Source organism: Pteropus alecto, unplaced genomic scaffold, assembly GCF_000325575.1.
Source record: "Pteropus alecto unplaced genomic scaffold, ASM32557v1 scaffold146, whole genome shotgun sequence".
NCBI lineage: Eukaryota > Metazoa > Chordata > Mammalia > Chiroptera > Pteropodidae > Pteropus > Pteropus alecto.
In genome coordinates, this window is record NW_006442107.1 from 25,391,435 (window position 1) to 25,412,367 (window position 20,933).

The window sequence follows — 20,933 nt, forward strand, 5'->3', positions numbered from 1 at the left end:
TTAATGTTTCTACTGGCTCTATTCTGAGTATGTTACTTAAAATAGCTGTGTATGTTCAGAGATTTTGTTTTTAAAGTTTTCAAAGTCCAAACCAAGTGAGGGAAAAAATAAAAAGTACTGGTAGCCATTTTCCATTGCTATAAAAGGAAACCAGTTAAGGTATCTCTCTATTACTATGTTCTCAGTCTTAAAACTTATGAAGATCTCTACAGTGTTGTAGATTGATTTTCATATTGGAGGTAGAAATTAATAAATAACTTTATCAATGTTACTTTACTTCTCTGTGTGTCAGATATTTTGCTAGTAAATCGAAAATCTGTATTAAACCCACCATTTACTAGATGCTTAAAAACGATCCCCTGAAAATAAAGTTTAAAGTTTTTAGTCATATCTAGAAAGAATTATTAAAGAATTATTTTTTTTTAATTTATTCTTAATATGAGAGCATTACATACCATTCAGGTGTCTGAAAGATTTTTCAGAGGTAATGACTAATGATTAATTTTACTTTTAGAGTTAATTTAAAAAATTAATTTTAGAAAATTTGTAAATGAATTTAAACTACAGACTAAAAAGGGGAGGACTTTAAATAGAACGTATTTACTAAACAGTTAAAGGCCTTTTGAAATCTGGATCATATTTTTAGTTCAGTGAGGTGGGCTTTTTTAAGTGGTTGGGTAGATGAACTGATAATATGACTTTCATTATTTCTCTTAGATTTTGTCATTTAATATAACGATTCTCATTTAATTATCTTATAGATCTAGAGCTCAGTGGGTATCTTGTCATTAACTAGATAAATCTCTAAGTTTCCCACCCTGAAAAGCTTAGAAAAAATGTACCTCCTTCTCTGACTTAAAACTATTTGAAGTTCTTAAAATCACTTTCATTCTTTTAATTCTTTTGTGTCTTTAATTTTCCTTTTGATTTTGTGGCAGATTATGGCCTATTACACTGTGTAAATACAAAGATTACCCTTAAGGTTAAGGTTTACCTATTGTCTTAACAGACAAAAAGATTAATGTATAATGTAACTGTTTCGCCTTCCTTGTTCTCTCTCTTTCCTTCTTTTGTAACTAGTGACCTAAGAATGTAAAAGTAAATGAAGCATTAGGAAAAATACTTGGTATCATCAGTTCTTTAATGTTCATTATCTCTTATAGATTATCTACATCATTCTCTTTCCATCCAGCCTGATCTCAGGGTTTACAATTTAAACCTTTAAATAGATTTCTTGATGTGTTTCCAAGTATTTGAGTATGTGAATGTTTCTGACTTTGCCCAAATCTAATCAGTGATTTAGAAGTAATTCTTAAGGATTGATTGATTTTATTTTCTTTTTTTCTATCACTTCTGAATATAATTAAAATATTTTGGACTGGGTTCTCTAGCTCTGTTTCTCAAGCAATATGTAGTTTATCCAGGTATACTTTGGTAGACTTCCAAGGTTAGCTTTGTTTAAATTAGCTGTATCAAATATTGATTTATGTATAGCTTGTCTCTTATTTGGGTAAAAGAGTCAAGTGCTTATATATTACAGTAATACACATCTAATTCTTTTGTAATTTAAAATTGCTCCACAAATTTATAAAGCATGGAGCCAAGTTGTTTTTGTACTTCTATAGTATATTATTGATGATAATCTAAACTTAGAAGTCCTTAACCTTTCTTATACTTATCTGGGGAAACTGATTTCTGTGTTTGTGATGTAAAAGGTGGAATTTATTGCATTTTACTTTTAGATTGCCACTTAGGTCCCAAGTGGTCATGATTTTAAAGGAAGTGTGTGTGTGTGTGTGTGTGTGTGTGTGTGTGACTGGTAAGTTAACTTACATCTAAGACAAGGTGAAGCGAACAGAGAAGCTAGTATGTATTTTTTATTTGTTATAGCTGAGCTTAGTTCAGCTGTTTCTCTGAAGAGAATTTACCAAGAAGGAAAAATGAAAGTTCTCTCCTATAACATTGTTTTAAATTGGCAAAAAGCGTATATCCTCCTCAACACCTTTTTTTGAGTTGCAAATTTCTTAATTTAAATTATAGCAAATATAAAATTGGGCTTATTTGATTCATAAAATGCCTTCGATATATAAAATTTCCGCAGGAATACTGACATGAGAGATGAAGTCACAACATACAAGAATTCATTGAAAATATATTAAAGATAACACTGGCAGATGAATCCAAATTTAAAACCAGAAAGCATAAATATTTTTGGCATTTATTCTCATAGAGAAATAACACAGAGGAAAGGGGTATTTTGCCATATGCAATTTTGTATAAATGTCAAGATTTCAATGGCTTTCACATCTTTTATTTTCAGTGAGGAATAAACTGGTATTAAAAAGACTTAGGAGTAGGAGATGCAATTTTTGGCATGCTGCAGGGATTTTCCTGGCAATAACTTCTTTGCTTTTGTAAGCGAATATTTGTGAATTTTAATTTAATATAAAATTGCCCTTTGGCTCTTAAATTATAACCATTATTTACAAAGGATGATTTTAATCGGCTGATTCCAAAAAAAAGCAAAATTGCAAAATAATCAACAAATATTTATCCAGGTACCTTCTCTGCATGTCAGATGCTGTGGTATGTATCAAAAAATGTTAGGATATGGTCCCTACACTCTCAAAACTTACCAAGGAACTACCTAAGGAAAGAAAATAATTATTGATAAACTAAATAACAGCAACTAAGTAAAAAGCTAGAAAAGGGTGATCATTTTGAGCTGAAGTTTCTCATTATTTCTTTCACTTTAACAACTGCAATTTAGATTAAAGAGAATAAAAGTAAAGGACATTAAGTACATAGAAGTTGGAACGAGAAGAACATGACTCCTGATTCAGTTAACTGCAAAGCTTGTTAAAGGACAGAACAGCATTGTGCTCTAGAAACATGAACTCAGAAATTAGACTGCCTGGGCTTTGACACTTACTGATAGAGTACCCTTAGGCAAATCAGGGTCCCTTGCTAAGCCTCAGTCTGTTCATTTGTGAATGGAGGATGATAGAAGAACCTATCCTACCTTATATTCTTAAGAATATAATGTCCTATATTCATGGGATTATATATAGTTTATATGTGAGATATTACTTGTAAAGCACTTAGCAGATAATAAATATTCAGTAAATGTTATCCATTGTTGTTACTTTTACTGTAAGACTGAGCTGCTTTACAGCTTTTAAGTTATGTGGAGAAGGGCAATATATATTCTAATCATCTGTCATGTTATAGCATTGTACAATAGAAAAGTTGGTTACTCTTCTATTCTTTTGTGTTTCAAATATAAAATAGATATAAATGTTCTCTAACCTGATATAAAATAACCAATTTCTAATGGAATCATCTTTTCCCTTGAATATTTTCAATAAATATTAATTATATTAAACAGTAGTAATAATTACTATAAAATGCCTTTATCAAATTAATCAAGGAATTTCTGATATGTACAAACTGGCTAAAATATTAACAGCTGACCAGCTGAATTCTGTGTTCTTTTACTGTTTATTAAATTCTGGTACCACAAAGTTAAAAAGCTTTATACCTCTTTAGTTTGATAAGAATTGTAATTGGACTTAACGCTAGAATTAAGTATCCCACCAAGTAAATGGGGACAGTTTTATTGAAATTGTTATGGATGTTTTACCAAAAAGTTTATCAGAATATTGTACTGAGAAAACAAATAAAATGCTTGTCTCTTATTCTTTATATCTAGTTGATTCTGCCTGCATTCCTTATTTATTTATCTTCTACTCTTCTGTGAGTAATAGGACACTTCTGTTCTTCTGCTTGCTCTTGTGTAAATCATGGCTCTGATTTGTTCCACTTGCTGCATAATTTTTTTTTTGCTAAGTATTTTTTATATGAATGTTAAATGATATTTAAAGTCTTCTGTACCATATTCCATTTTAGCTGCAGTCCATTCCAGTCTTGCCTGACTCTTAAGGATATTATTGTTACTTCATACTTTTATAATTGAATACTAAATGTTAATTTTATGGGAAAGTGGCTTGGATTTTTTTTTTTTCTGCAAAATTTGTATGGCCATTAAAGTTGATTTGTGTGATTCAAAGCATGGAAGAACAAATTATGGCACTTATTCATTTAGCTGTGTTCCAAATGCCTGTCACTGGCTGCATGCTTCAGACAACTTGTAATAGCTTTTTCTTTTGTTGCAATTTAAGACTGAATACTATATGTTATTTTTCTCCTAGAGTCAAGAATTGAAGGTTGGCTTTCAATACCAAATAGAGGAAATATCAAACGATATGGCTGGAAGAAACAGGTACCCTATGTCTCTCTTTTTTTAGTTGATATTTTGTTATATATTTACTTTTAAAGCTTAGAACTTGTATTAACTGTTCTATTAGTATCAATTTTAGATTAAAGCAGTATAATCTAGATATAAATGGCAAATATGCTTATACTTTAAATCAAGTTACTATTGCTCTTACACCTCTTCCCCCTTTTTTTCTCATTTCAGTATGTTGTGGTAAGCAGCAAAAAAATTTTATTTTATAATGATGAACAAGATAAGGAGCAATCCAATCCATCTATGGTATTGGACATAGAGTAAGTTGCCTTTGATTGAATTTTAAGTCAGTTGAGTGTTAACTTATAATAATTATTTTTAGACTCAATTCAGTTTATATTTTATTTAAACAATGTTATCTACTTTTCTCTTTCTCTTAAATTTAAATAACTTTATATTAAATCTTACTTTAGCAAAGTGTGAGAGGAAAATTTTTCCATACTCGATTCATGAATTCTAAAGACAAATTTTTTATTACAAGTATTTATTGGTTTTAAGTTCAGAGATCATCTCATATGTATTTGATTATGTGGTCATTTTAAAAAAAGAAATATAAATGTCTCTTTTTTTTAATAGGTCAGGTTTTTTTCCTTTGTAGTCATTCTAAAACCATTTCTTTATTATATTAATATTTTTTATTTTTCAATTATAGTTCGCATACAATATTATATTAGTTTCAGGTATACAACATAGTGTTTAGACATTTATATAACTTACGAAGTGATCACCCTGATAAATACCATTTCCGAAGCACTGCTGCCTGTATGATCATAGGTGCTGTAGATTGTATAAAGATAATTAAGACAGTTTCGTATTTAAGGAGCTTACTGACTAGTAGTAGAAAAGATAAAACGTATGTAACAAAATATAAATTCAAAGTTAAGTGTAGTGGATGCTATTCAAGAGAAATACAAACTTAAAATGAAGTATTGCCATTGCTTCAGAATTAATTGTAGAGCCAGTTATGGTTAGAATGTAAAAAGAATTGAGCAAGTGCCAGAGAGTTCTGATATATTTTTTTAAATTTTTAAAAAGCATTTGTGAAAATTTAAGTGATCACTTAAGTATAATAATACATAAACACTAATATGAGAGACATCATCTTTCAACTAAGTTAAATACTTAGATTGCTAGATTGTTGTTATTTTACCTTTTTATCGAGGTATTACAATTTTCATACAATAAAATGAATACATCTTAAGTGTTCTGTTCAGTGACTTTTGACAATTCTAAACACCCATGTAATCACTACCCAAGACAAGATAAAACAGAATTTTTCCCATCACCCTAGAAAGCTCACTTTTGCCCTTTCTCATAAAAAGAAAATCTGATTTCTGTCACTGAGATTAGTTTTGCCTAATGTAGAACTTTATGTAAAGGAATTACACAGTGTGCCTGGCTGCTTTGACTTAACATCGTGTTTTGCTATGTGTATCAGTTGTCCGTGTTTTTTGTTTTTGTTGTTTTGTTTTTTTGCTGAGTAATATTCCATTGAATAAATATATTTCAGTTTGTTCCTCTATACTTCTGTTAAACATTTAAGCTGTTTTCAGTTTGGGGCTATTAAAAATAACACTACGAACATTCCTTTTGTTGACTTAAGTTTTTATTTCTCATAGCTAAATATCTAGGAGTGGAATCCTGGGTCATAGAGTAAATCTGTGTTTAATCTTTAAAAAATCTACTAAATAGTTTTCAAAATGGTTATACTATATTATACTCACCAGTAATATGAGTTTCAGTTGTTCCACATCCTCACCAACATTTGGTGTTATGAGTTTCTGATTTTTGCTTTTCTACTGGATATGAAATGCTTGCTATCTCATTGTTTTAGTTTGTATTTTCCTCAGGACTAATGATGCCAAGAATCTTTTCATGTGTTTATTGGCCACTTGTATATCTTCTCTTAAGTGTCTCCAAGTCTCGCCCATTTTTTAGTTGGATTGCTTACCTTTTTAAGACTGATTTGTAAAAGTTTTGTATATATTCTGGATACAAATCTGATGTCAGAAATATGTAGTCCAAATATTTCCCAATCTGTGGCTTGCCTATTCATTTTCTTTATGAGATCTTTTAACAGAGACTGGTTTATCAATTTTTTAAAAAGAACTGCTGCCTTTTGTAGTCTGTCTAAGAAACTTTTGCCTACCCAAATATTGTTAAAAGTGTTCTCTTCTTTTAGGAACCTTTTTATTTTAGGTTTTATAATTAAATTATGATTGATCTCAAATTTACTTTCGTGTTTGGTAAAAGGTAGCTTCAGAAATTAGTTTTTTCTTTCCATGTGAATATCTGGTTGTTCCAAGGCTATATCCGTTTTTATATATTGACCTTTAATCCTGTAATCTTGTTTCTTCACTTACCAGTTTTATAGGTTTTTTTGTGTGTGTGGATTACACAGGGATTTTCTAGGTATACAATCATGTAATCTCTAAATAATAATAGCTTTATTCTTTCTTTTCAAGCTGTATGCCCTTATCACATTAATAGATTCATATGATTGTCACTAAAGTCAGAATATAGAACAGTCCCATCACAGGGCTCTCTTTTTTATAACTGCAGGAAGCACCTTTTCTCTACCTCTCCCTAATTCTTGTCAACCACTAATCTGTTCTCCATCTCTATAATTTTTTCTTTGCAAGGATATTATATAAATAGAATCAAATACTGTGTAAACTTTGGGATTGACTTTTTTCACTCAGTGTAATTTCTCTGAGATCCATCCAAGATGTAGTTTGTTTCTTTTCATTGTTGAGTAGTATTCCATGGTGTGGATGTATCACAGTTTGTTTAACCATTCCTTTGAGTTGTTTCCAGTTTGGGGCTATTATAAATGAAGCTTCTGTGAATATTCATGTACAGGTTTTCACATAGATATAAATTTTTATTTCTCTGAAGTAAAGACCTAGGAATATAATTGCTGGGTTATTTGGTAAGTGTATGTTTAGTTTTCCAGAGTGGCTCTGCAATTTTACATTTTTACTACAGTTGTATAGGTGATCTAGTTTCTCTTCATCCTCACCTGCATTTGATTTATTAGTATTTTTATTTTTTATTTTCTAATGGGTGTATAGTGATACTTACTATGATTTTAATTTACATTTCTCTAATGACCAATTTATCTTCAAAGAAATGTCTGTTTGTCTTTTACTGTAAATGAGTTTTTATGATAGCCTATATCATATTTTCATTTTAGTAAATTGTTTCATGTTCGACCTGTAACCCAAGGAGATGTATACAGAGCTGAAACTGAAGAAATTCCTAAAATATTCCAGGTAAAAATCTAAAATTATAATTTCAGAAGCTCTTTTACCAAAGTACTAAGTATATTTTGTGAAATAAATATATATACACCAATGCTTTTATACACTCGAAATTTGTATGTGCAGATACAAATCTTTATTATCTTCTTCTTTACTATTCCTAAATGTAGATACTATATGCAAATGAAGGTGAAAGTAGAAAAGATGTAGAGATGGAACCAGTACAACAAGCTGAAAAAACGAATTTTCAAAATCACAAAGGCCATGAGTTCATTCCTACACTCTACCACTTTCCCGCCAACTGTGAGGCCTGTGCCAAACCTCTCTGGCATGTTTTTAAGCCACCTCCTGCCTTAGAATGTCGAAGATGCCATGTTAAGTGCCACAGAGATCACTTAGATAAGAAAGAGGACTTAATTTCCCCATGTAAAGGTAAGATGTGAAAATTTTACAACTTACAACAAATTAGAGAATTAAATCACAATAACTTTTTCAAGTGTAGCATTTTCTATACTGAGCTGAAAAGAGGTTAGAGGAAATAACATTTGACATTGGTAGAACAACATACAGCTATCATTTTATATTTACGGCTTTAGCTTTGAACATAATTCTTTTTTTTTTAACAGTAAAGCAAATATATATTTATACTGTTTGTTCACCACCCATAGTTAGACTTTTTTTCATCATGACATATTTGACTCCCTTTACCCCATCTACTTCCCTCCTGCCCCTCTCCCCTACCCTCTGGTAACTGCTAGTCTATAGTCCATGTCCATGAGTCTCTGTTTGTTTGTCCTGTGCATTTGTTGCTTTTAGGTTTATATCCCACATATAAGTGATATCATGTGGTTTCCAACTTTTTCTGTCTGGCTTATTTTGCTTAGCATGATTATCTCGAGGTCCATCTATGTTGTCACAAATGGCAGTAATGCTTTTAAAGAGAATCACCCCCTTGTAAAAAAAATAAAATAAAAAATGTACCACTGAGAAAGTATTCTAAGTTGGAGAGAAGAGCTATAGATAAGTTCCACTATATTCTCCCTTAAGTTTTTACCTCTAGCTTGTTTTCCTTTTATCTGTTTTTCACTGCCTCAACCAGCATGCTGTATCATAGACAAAATGTCTTCTAGTTTAGCAAAGGTAGCTTGAGGGAAATAATAAAGGCTATAGCTATTTTAAGGTAAGAAATCTGTGTTCTAAAAATATAGTTCTTTGTTTCACTTCTACATTTTTTGTAGTACTTTATTTTTCTTATTAGTTTATGACTAATGTTTTCTTTTTAAATTTTCAGCCTTAGTTAAATTTAGAAGGGATAAAGTCTAAGCTTAATTAAGCATAGTAAATCTTTTAAAATTTTAAGAACTTATAAAAATATGCATTTAATAGATCTTTTTTAGATGTATTTTAGATGTATGACTTTAATTGTACTTTTTTTCTTAATATAGTAAGTTATGATGTAACATCAGCAAGAGATATGCTGTTGTTAGCATGTTCTCAGGATGAACAAAAAAAATGGGTAACTCATTTAGTAAAGAAGATACCTAAAAATCCACCATCTGGTTTTGTTCGTGCATCCCCTCGAACACTTTCTACAAGATCCACTGCAAATCAGTCTTTCCGAAAAGTGGTCAAAAATACATCTGGAAAAACTAGGTAAGTATTGAAATGTTAACCTTTTTAACAATGTGCAAGTGATTAAATAACACCTATTAAAATTTGAAATTTGATTATTTCTTTCCCTGTAGAGGGCATCATTTGTAGCTAAGCATTTATGTATGACTTGAAATGACTTTACAAATTAGTTTAACTGATTCTTGTTAAAATTTAATATTTATAAATATATTTATTTAGGTCCATGTCATATTTTGTCATTGGTTGATATACATGGCACATATTTAGCTCTTAATGTTTAAAAAAAATGCAGTTTACCTGTTTTTAAATGTAAATAATTGATATAAAACTTTGTTCATCTTTTATTTTTAATTATGTTGGCATAGTTCTTTTTTTAATCAAAATTATTTGGTGTTATCAGTGACTATGGTATTACAAATAAACTTCCCAGTTAAGTATTCTTTTTTGGAAGGGGTTAACTGATTTTGATGTAATTTTTTCAAAAATGTTTATATGCTATAAAAAAAACAATTATAGGACATAATTAAACCCTTTCTAAAAGAGAGGTTATGATATCTCATTAAGTTCTCATTTTGACATGAATAAACGAGGCTCAAAGGAATTAAACAACTTGCACAAGATCACACAGCTAATTAGTGGCATAGTCAGGATTAGAACCCATTTTCATCTGTGTGTTTTCTCCTGTGCCAAAAAACAACTTTCCCTAGAGTGTAATCAGTGAATCTAGAAGCTAAGACCTATTACTTATTTGCGTCTCTGCTAATGTCACCCAAGTCTTCAAGCACGCTTAAAACTTTAATTCATCCCATTTCTTGTCAATAACGAAGTCTAATTCTTGGAAGACTCATACCCATTTTTCTTTCTGTATTCTTCAGCAGCCATACTAACCCACTGTATTATTGCCTAACTTACGACTTTTTCCTGTAGAATCTTATATCAATACCTTCCTATATAGGATAAAGGCTGTATCTAAAATTATTTAAAATTGGATTATTATAGCTCTGTAAAAAAATATATAGTCGAAGTAGAGTAGAAGATAAAAGGAGATAATAATAAATGTATTTTTCCATTTTCTTATTTCTTTTGTGTTAATTATTAGATAAAAAGGTAATGTAATTTACCTTTCCCGCCACCTGAGTGCATTTCTTAAATTATAGTTTCTTTTTTTTCCCCTTCAACAGTTAACCATGTGACCTAGCACCTTGTGGAATCGTGTGGGATGCTACCTGATAAAGCAGGCTTCTTTAACCATGCAGAGCAGACAGGCTGTTCCTTTGACACGATATCACAGGCTTCAGGGTTAAGATTGCTGTTATTCTGTCTTTGCTTTGGCACAAAAGCACACCAAGGGATTTTTTTTGTTTTTTTGTTTTTTGTTTTTTGTTTTTTTATTGCGGGTTTGCCTACAGGTAGATTAGATTAATTATTACTGTGTAATGCAAGTACAATTGGGGGAAAGCTTAGCTAGATATGTATTTTTTAAAAAGGTGCTGCCTTTTTGAATTTCTAAGAAAATGCCTGTCAATCATGATAGAACACAGTTTCCTCATGTGAGTGAGAGGAAGGGACTTTCACTTTGAAGTGGAATGGCCATCACTATCAAGATCAGCTCATGGAAGGAGTAAAGAAGATATCTCAAAATGAGACAACTGAATTTTTTTTAATGACTTCAGTTTTTATGCTCTTGCAAGACTATACAAAACTATTTTAAGAAAGCAATGACATCACTTGACTTCAGTGCCCTCACTGTAGAATTTAAAAGCCTTACTGTTTGATTGCCCGTGGTGGACTTGATGGAGAATAAATTCTTACATTATGCTTTACAAAATACTGTATGTGTTTCAGCAAGTTTGTAGATTGGGTAATGGGAGAAGGCAAAAAAAAAAAAATTTCATTTAATCTATGCATTTTTGCCAAGCCATATTGAGTTATTTACTACTAGAGACATTAGGAACTAACTGTACAAAAGAACCAAGTTTGAAAGCATTTTGTGGGGTACATCATTTCTGTAATTGTATAATGTATTTCTCTGTGGTTTTAAGTGATAAAGACATTAAGTTAACAAACATATAAGAAATGTATGCACTGTTTGAAATGTAAATTATTCTTAGAACACTTCAATGGACATTGCATTGAGCTTTTAGTGCCTTAATTTGAGAGAATTATTTTACTGCCATGATTAAATATAGAAGTTTCAAAAAAACATATTTTCAAAAAATTATGTGTCAGTGGGTTTTTCATTGATAATTGGTTTAATTTTAAATATTTAGAAGTTTATTGGACTTCCATAAATTGAATACAGTCTTTGCATCAAACTATCTGCTAAAATAATGAATGACTTTATAAAACTGCAAAACATGTAAAAGATTATACCAATATAAAAGAAAATTATGGCAATACATCTGTGATGTTTTCCAGTTAACATAGGAATTACCAGATAAATACTGTTAAACTCTTGTCTAATAACAAGAGTTGATTCATATGGGCAATATGATTTATTGTTTATTTTTTTAACCAAATACCTCCTCAGTAATTTATAATGGCTTTGCAGTAATGTGTATCAAATAAAAAGCACTGGAAAACTGATTCGTCTCTAGGATGATATGCATGTTTCAAGTGGTATTGAAAGCCGCACTGATGGATATGTAATAATAAACATATCTGTTACTAATATGCTAATGACTTTGTGCTCATTTAATGAGAAATAAAAGTAATTTATGGATGGATATGTTTAATTATGACTGCTATGGTGTTTTCTCATGGCTGAAATGAATAGAAACCGTGCTATAAATTAGTTTCTGATTCTGTACAAATGTTTGTTAAATTCCATGATTAGATTAAAGTGAATTTTTAAAAGATAAAACCTGGTTTGGACTTTAAAAGAAGAATGGATAATGTTGAAAAGTTGACTGATGTCTATTGGGAAACAATTTTTCTCAGGCTTTGTGAGCAGAGGCTCTGACAGCCTTTCTTCCAGACTCTTTTCCAAGGAGATTTGTATAGTGAACAGCCTTTGGAGATTCTGTGTCTCCCTTGAGAGGAAGGAAGGTGTATCTACTGTCCAGTATAATGAAGATAATACTCTCGCCAGGGCAAAAGTTGGGTAGGTTTACTTGAACTCTTAAAAGATTCAGGTACCCTAAACTTTGAGGTTCATCAGTTGTAATGCAGACCCACTGTATGCTCAGGTGTCCACCTGGGCCACTCTCCATTGCCCCAGTGGGACTTGGGGCACAAGGGGAACTGACAAGAACACAAAGCTCATGCTGCTTGCTATATATACTGTTAGTGTAAAGTCATTTAGGTCTGATCCAGGAGTCTTGTCTTTTTCCAGGATCCAAAACTGCAACAGGCTAACCTGTAGCTTGCAAGTAGAATAAAATCTCAAACTCTTCACTCTTCTTGGCAGTGTCCTTAACCTCTTCTCAGAATCATCACCATTACTTCATGTGTTAAAGTCTAATGTATTAATGTATTAAGGTCTAATAAACTGCAGGGAACAGTTAATTCTTGTTAGTTTAAGCAAAAAAGGACTATTTCTTAAGCAAAATATTAACCTGAGCATAGAATGGTTGAGAACTGACAGATCTTTGAGATATGATTCCAGATGCCACACTGCAGAGCCAGGTCAACCAAGGAGCTGCTTCTCTTCTAAGTTCAGGAAACCACTCAATCTCAAAGTATACCAATATGGTGTGAGGATCACTTAAGGGAGCCACATGACTGCTGGTTCTCTACAATATTTTTCCATACCCACTATAGTTTACAGCAAGTTAGATGCTTTGTACCAACAGTCCACAACCTTTTTGGCACCAGAGACCAGTGCTCCTATGAGAATCTAATGCCTGATGATCTGAAGTGGAGCTGAGGCAGAGATGCTAGCACTGGGAAACGGCTGCAAATACAGATGAAGCTTCGCTTGCTTAATTGCTGCTCACCTGCCATGCGGGACAATTCTTAACAGGCCACAGACTAGTACCAGTCCATGGCCCAGGGATTGGGGACTCCTACTTTGTACCATTCTTGCCATCTGTAAACCTTGTGTGTGGACACTGAAATCTCTTATCACTGCCTCAGAAAAATCACTTTCATGATTCTGCTTGCAAGCATTAGTATAGTCTTCATCATTTCTGCCTTCTATGGCTGAAACTAAATCATGTCCAGAGCTCTAGCTGCAAGGAAGTCTGAAAATTGTAGCTCTTAGCTTTCTATTCACTTTACTACAGGAAAACTAAGAATGTGAAATGGTGATTCAGCATGATTCAGCATCAAGCCTGCCCACCCACCACACCTGCAAGCTTGAGCTGAGACCAGGGACTCTGGTCTAGAAAGAAAACAGCCACTGTCATATTCACAGACTCAAAACATCTGTGAATCGGTTGTCATTAATTGGGGCTTCAGCTTAAAACAAAATAACTTGTCCACTCTTCATTTAAAGTAAAAAAAAAGTGAAAGGATTTAAACATGACCATCAAATTCTACTTGATAAAATATGTTCTCATTTTCTTTTCATATCACTAGAAATTTTATAATAACAAATTTAATAATCACATAGATCAGTTTGTTGGTTTTTACTGGGTTGCTAGTTTGAGTTTCCAGTTTTTATTTTTCACTTTCTAACACTTCCACAATTCTTTCAGAAAGAAGACACAACAGCAGGCTTACCTTGGTGTTGTGGGTTTAGTTCCAGACCACCACAATAAAGCAAATCATTAATTTTTTTGGTTTCTCAGAGCATGTAAAAGTTATGTTTATACTATACTGTAGTCGATTAAGTGTACAGTAGTGTTATGTCTAAAACTGTACATACTTTAATTTAAAAATGTTATTGCTAAAAAATGTTAGCCATCACCAGAGCCTTTAACAAGTCATAATTATTTTGCTGGTAGAGAGTCTTTCCTCAGTGTTGATGGCTGCTGACCAATCATGGTGGTTGCTGAAGGTTGGGGGCTGTGGCAATTTCTTAAAATAAGTCAATTGACTTCCTTTGACTAATGATTTTTCTATATCTTGTACTATTTGATAGCATTTTACTCACAGTAGAACTTCTTTCAAATTGGGATCACTCCTCTCAAACTCAGAAGCTACTTTATCAACTAAGTTTCATATTCTAAAGCCTTTGTTGTCATTTAAACAATCTTCTCAGCATCTTTACCAGAAGGAGATGCCATCACAAGAAACCTCTTTCTTTGCTCATCCATAAAAAGCAACTCCAAGTTTTAGCATGAGATTACAGCAATTCAGTCACATCTTTAGGCTCCACTTCTAATGCTGTTTCTCCTGCTATTTCCATTACATCATCAATTACTTCTTCCACTGAAGACTTGACCCCCTCAAAGTCATTCATCGGGGTTGGAATCAACTTTGAAAATCCTGTTAATGTTGATATTTGACTTCTTCCCATGAATCACAGATGTTCTTAATGGCATCTAGAATGGTGAATCATTTTTAGATTTTCATTCTATTTTGCCCAGATCCATGGGAGGGATCACTATCTGGCAACTATAACCTTACAGACTTTCAAAATGTATTTCTTAAATCATAAGACTTGAAAGTTAAAATTACTCCTTGTTCCATGGGCTGCAGAATTGATGTTGTGTTAGCAGGCATGAAAACACTAATCTCGTATATCTCCAGAGCTCTTGTGTGAGCAGGTGAATTGTCAATGAGTAGTGATATTTTGAAATGAATCTTTCTGAACAATCAATCTCAAAGGTGAGCTTAAAATATTCAGTAAACTGTGCTCTAAACAGATGTGCCGTCATCCAGGCTTTGTTCCATTTAGAGAGCACAGACAGATTTAGTATAATTCTTAAGGGCCCTAGGATTTTTGGAATGGTAAATGAGCATTGACTTCACCAGCTGTACTAGCCCCTAACGAGAGTCAGCCTCTTTTTTGAAACGTGGAAGCCTGGCGTTGACATTTCTCTAGGAAAGTCCTAGATGGCATCTTCTTCCAATATAAAGCTGTTTTGTCTACATTGAAATCTGATTAGCCACCATCTTAGCCATGTTTTCTGGATAACTTGGAGCTTCTACATCAGCACTTGCTGCTTCACCTTGCACTTTTATATTCTGAAGACTTCTTTCCTTAAACAGCATGAAATAACTCTCTTAGCTTTCAACTTTTCTTCGTAGCTTCCTCACCTCTCTCCGCCTTCAGGGAATTGAAAAGAGCTGGGCCTTTGCTCTGAATTAGACATTGGCTTAAGAGAATGTTGTGGCTCATTTGATCTATCCAGACTGCTAAAATTTTATATCAGCAATGAGGCTGTTCCGCTTATCATTTGTGTGTACTCTGGAGTAGCACTTTTCTTTTCCTTCAAGAACTTTTCCTTTGCATTCACAACTTGGCTAACTGGTGCAAGAGACCTACCTTTTGGCCTGTCTCAGCTTTCAATATGTCTTTCTCATTAAACTTAACCATTTCTAGCTTTTGATTTAAAGTAAGAGATGTGCAACTCTCTTTCACTTGAACACTTAGAGGCCATTGTAAGGTTCCTGATTGGCCTAATTTCAATGTTTTTGTGTCTCAGGGAATAGGCCCAAGGACAGGAAGAGAGATGGAGGAATGGCCAGTTGGTGGAGTAGTTAACACATTTTTCAATTAAGTTCGCCATCTTTTATGGGTGCGATTTGTGGCACCCTGAAACCATCATAATAGTAACATCAAAGGTCACTGGCACAGATCACCATACAAATATAATAATAATGAAAAAGTTTGAAATATTGTGAGAATTACCAAAACGTGACACACAGACACAAGTGAACAAATGCTATTGGAAAAATGGTGCCTATAGACTTGCTCAACTCTGGGTTGTCACACACCTTTAATTTGTGAAAATCAGAATATTTGCGAAGCACAGTATAATGAAGTGTGCCTGTACTAGCAGCTATTAGGAAGAATAATTAAAGACAATATTTTAAAATTAGTCAATTGTGAATGTCATATTTTATGTCTACTAAACTTTTTTTACTTTATGGTATCATTTAATGAACAAAAATTGTTAATTTTAGTTAAGTAGAATTGATATTTTCCTTTATAGTTAATACTTTTGTGTTCTGTTTAAGAAATCTGCCTATTCATCAGGAATATTCTCCTGTGTTCGTTTCTTGAAGATAATTCTATGTTAGTTTCATGAAGATTTATTGTTTTAACCTTCACATTTAGTTTTACATATAAAATTTATCCGTATGTGCGAAGAGGAGTCAAGGGCTTTTTTTCTCCATAGGAGTATCTAATTGGCCCTGCAGGATTTATCTAAAAACTATGCTTCCTGAATTATAAATCAAGTAACCAATCTACTTTATTCTTGCAAATATCACACTGTTTTAATTACTGTAGCTTTATAATAGGATTTTATATCTGTAGTGTAAGTCCTCCAACTTTATAGTTCTTCCAGATTGACTTGGCTATTCCTGGCTTTTTGCATTCCTACATACATTTTCAAAACATATTAATTTTCACCCAAAAAAAAGAAAAAAAACCTAGGATTTTAATTAGGATTGCATTCAACCTGTAGATAAACTTGGGGAGTATTAACATCTTTACAATTTTGTTTTACAGTCTGAGTACAATAAGCCACTGCACAGAAATAAAACTGACATTTGCAAATGTCATAATTGTGTACGTAAGTCTAAAAGAATAAAGTGTTGGAATTAAGTGAATTTTCAAAGGCCACTGAATACAAAATCAATATACAGAAACAAGATACTGTTCTGTATATTAGTAACAATTGGAAAGTGAAATTTTTTAATTGTACCATTTACAATAAAGCAAACAAAATCCACTAAAAGATGTTTAAGACATCCACTAAGAAAATTATAAAACATTCAGAAAAATTAAAGAAGACCTAATTAAGTGTAAGTAATTCTTTAAAGTAGAGCCTTTTCACACAAAATTACTAAAATGGTCTTATTCTGAGGATTATTAGACTTTTTAATCCACACTCGTAAATGTTAATCACAATTCTTTATACTTTTTACTGCACAAATCAGTTACTAGTTGAATAATACGTGTGCATAAAACTGGACTCAGTGCTTTAAGTATATTTTATCCCAACTCTTTTATGTTTTTACTGTTTTTCTTTTTTGAGCAAAATCCGTGCTCATCGCAATAAATTAAATAATTGCAAAGTGCATATGATAAGCGAAGTCTGCCCTTCTTAACCTCCTCTACCACCCCACCAATTCCTTAATAACCATGTTAACAGTTTAGTGTGTGCTAATGGATTATCTTTAAAGTATGTAACTTGGATTTTTATGAGGATGAGGAAAGACTAATATTAAATCTACTTCATACAAAGAAAGCCTGAAGTACAAAGAGATGAATTATCTCCTCTGTTTTGTCAAATGTTAATGAATTGTCATATGAGAACTAAAATATGACATTTTTCCTGAGCTATCTTGTTTCCCATAAAGTATTGAGATATTGGAGATGTAAGGGGGAAAAAAATGAAAATGTTTAGAAATAGATCATATAATTCAAAATTCTTGAATATTTATATGTTGTTTAATCCTATATATATGGTGCCTTGTAGGTTTACAAAAGGTACTATATAGGATAATTTGGCCATTAAATTGAGTACAATGGTTCATTTGCCTGCATCACTATCAGTGTGGATCTAACATTTACTTAGACTAATTGTTTGAGAAAGTCTACAATTTACGAATATAGCAAAAATGTAATATCAGTTCAACTGAGTGAAAGGAAATATTTTAGATCTTCTCCTTTGGCTGAATGGATACTTCTTAGATCTGCTGCTCAGTACACCCAGTGAAGGTGTCATTGATTCTGTGTAAGTCCTGTTATATGTGCAACACATTTGCTAATTTTACTCAGACCACATTCTCATTCAAAATATGCCAGTTAACCACAAGAAAGACCATTTGAGATTAGGGACAAAGAGGTCAAATGTATAACTACCAAAAGAAAAGAAAATTCAACTGTTTTTCCTCTACTGCAATCATTATTACCATGAGATACCTTAAGATCTTGAAAACATCAAAGAAATGTTTCAAAGTCAAAACATGACTTTGAGCTTTATAAAAAAAGTGTCTTATTTAATTCTCACTACAACTTTATGAAGGAGGTATTACCATCCCTAATTTATAAATGAGGAAACAAATTAAAGTTTTGACCATCTATTCTCGGGCACACAGCTAGAAATCTCAATTTTCCATCTAGGATATGAAAGTTAACCTCTGGGGGAAATCAGTAATGAATTAAATCCTGATTCTGCCCTTATCAGACTTAAGTATATTTCACATATTGTAGCCTATTATTTTGGAAGGAAGACTTTGATTTCACTGTCATATTATGAAAAAAAATGCCTATTAGTTTTCTAAACTTTCTAGTAGGCCAAGATATAAAAGAACGTTTCATCAAATGCAAAGTAACACAAATACAATACCAGATGTCTTTTTTTTTACTGAATTGAAAACCTCTAGTTTATTGAATATACTTCATGAAGGAAATAGTAAATGAATTATGAGCCTTACAAGCCCTAGAGATCATTTCTCCTTTATGATATGTCATTTAAAAGAAACTATTTGTTAAAATTCATCTCTAGACATTGTTCAATTTCATAATACTAAGAAGCTAATATTTGCTTTTTCCATCAGATATACTTTATTCTGTCAACTACAGCTAACATCTATACTGCTATTTGAGGATTCCTAGGCCTGCCCATTATACTACATTGTTATTCTAATTGTCCATATAACTGTACTTCATTAAACACTGCTATCTAAAGGCTCATTTATTTTATGCATTACAATGGTATTTTTTAATTCTGAAAAAAATAAAAATTCAAAATATATTTTATGCCTACCACAGAATTAGCAAGTGTTGTTTTTATATTTGCCTCAAATTGCTTTTACAAAAATAAAATATTAAAAACTTAATAAAAGCTCTCTTTGTACCTCCGTATCATTTCTATTCTCTTCCCTTCCTGCCCAAAAAAATAACTTTCATTAATTTGATATGTTATTCTCATTCATATTCTAGCCCTTTACTGATTATGCATATACTCATATGTTCATATAAAGTTGTATATGGCTTTCTCATTTATATAAATGGCTTTATACTTTTCATGTGTAATATTCTGTAACTTGTTTATTTCATTATCATTGCTATTTATGGTATTTGTAATCTAAGTATTTACTTCATTACAAGAAATAGCATTAAAACTTTCTATAATAACAATTGTCTCCAAAATTTAAACATTTTGTTTATGTAAAGCTTAGACTTCCATTGTAATTGGTTTTGTCAGCTTCACTACTTTTTATTTTTTAAGAATACATTTATGTAAAAATAGCATTGTCAAACACAAACTATACATTAAAATCTTTTATATTTTAATGGCATATCCATTCCAACCAAGCTTTCAATAAAGTGCATCTGATATCAGAAAAATTGGAACATTTTTATAATTATGTACTTATTGAGATTGTATTTCTCATTAGCTGACTTGTTTCATAAATTAGTCCATTAAATTAATCTGCACTTGTACCATAAATGCTCAGAAAGTTAAAATAGCATACTATCATATCAACAATTATTTTAATTACATAATTTTTATAAATTATTTACATAATAACTCATCATTATGAAACTAATAAGTTGACCTAGAAAAAAGCATAACAAGGAGCCATCAGATTCAGAAACAAGACTAGGATTCCTACTGTACAACATTATTCTGAAGATCCTAACAAATTCAACAAGAAAAATAAATATTATAAATATTGAAAGGAAGAAGTAAATCTGTCATTATTTGCTAATTATATGATTGCTTCCCCAAAATATACAAAATAACTGAAAAATTATAAGGACAAGACAACTTAGTAATGTTCAGCCTTCATAATTGTTTTGTTAGACTCATGCTAAGTTTTTAAACTTTGTTTATTTACTAATTTTTAAAATAGAAATATTTCAATTAAAACATGATTTCCAGTAAGTTCACCCAGTCCTTACCTGGACCACTTATTTGTGTTAATTGTCTGGTGTTTAAAATTATCTGAATTTTCAACACTGCCATAAAGGTAACATTTAACAGACTTGATACATAAAGTTGTAAAATTTCTACATTTGATAAATGTAAAATATGATAAACGACTCCAAAAACAAATTAAACTATAAATGACATTGGGGAAAATAGTTGAAAAATACAGGAGACAAAAGGTTAAAATTCTAAAAAGTCTGCCGATCAGCAGTTAAAAACAAGAAAAGGAACAAAGGGAGAGAGGGAGAGTGGAAGGGAGGAAGGGAAGAAGGAAGAAATCATATAGAAAAATAAGCTAAATGTGAAAAAAGGTGATATAAGTCAGACACTGAAGAACAAATACTATATCATCCCACTTACATGAGGGATCTAAAATAGTCAAACTCATGGAAGCAGAGAGTAGAATGGTGATTACCAGGACCTGGGGAGAGGAGAAAATGGGGAAGTATTGGTCAAAGGGTACAAAGTTTCACTTATTCAAGATAAATAAGTCCTAGAGATCTACTGTACAGCATAGGGCTTATGGTTAATAATACTCTTACATGTTCAAAAATTTGCTATGGCAGTGAATCTTATATTAAATATTCTTATGACATACACAATAAAGTGGGCAGGGAGATTCTTTTCAAGATGATAGGTATATTTATGACATGGCATTGATTGTGGTGATGGTTTCAGGTGTGTATACTTATTTCCACACTCATCAAGTTGAACACATTAAATACA

At 31.7% G+C, this 20,933-nt stretch overlaps 1 protein-coding gene across 2 annotated transcripts in view; it reads left to right on the top strand.

Annotated features, from left to right (window-relative positions):
• ROCK1 (Rho associated coiled-coil containing protein kinase 1) overlaps positions 1–12,067 on the top strand; it is a 128,354-nt gene extending 116,287 nt beyond the window's left edge. For both annotated transcript variants that reach the window (XM_006920039.3, XM_015595720.2), the window contains exons 28-33: positions 4,212–4,282; positions 4,481–4,569; positions 7,506–7,584; positions 7,743–8,004; positions 9,018–9,225; positions 10,386–12,067. In XM_006920039.3, the coding sequence (XP_006920101.1) occupies positions 4,212–4,282; positions 4,481–4,569; positions 7,506–7,584; positions 7,743–8,004; positions 9,018–9,225; positions 10,386–10,389 (713 nt within the window). In that variant the 3' untranslated portion in view covers positions 10,390–12,067. The remainder of the gene's footprint in view (positions 1–4,211; positions 4,283–4,480; positions 4,570–7,505; positions 7,585–7,742; positions 8,005–9,017; positions 9,226–10,385) is intronic.
• Positions 12,068–20,933: the final 8,866 nt, after the last annotated feature.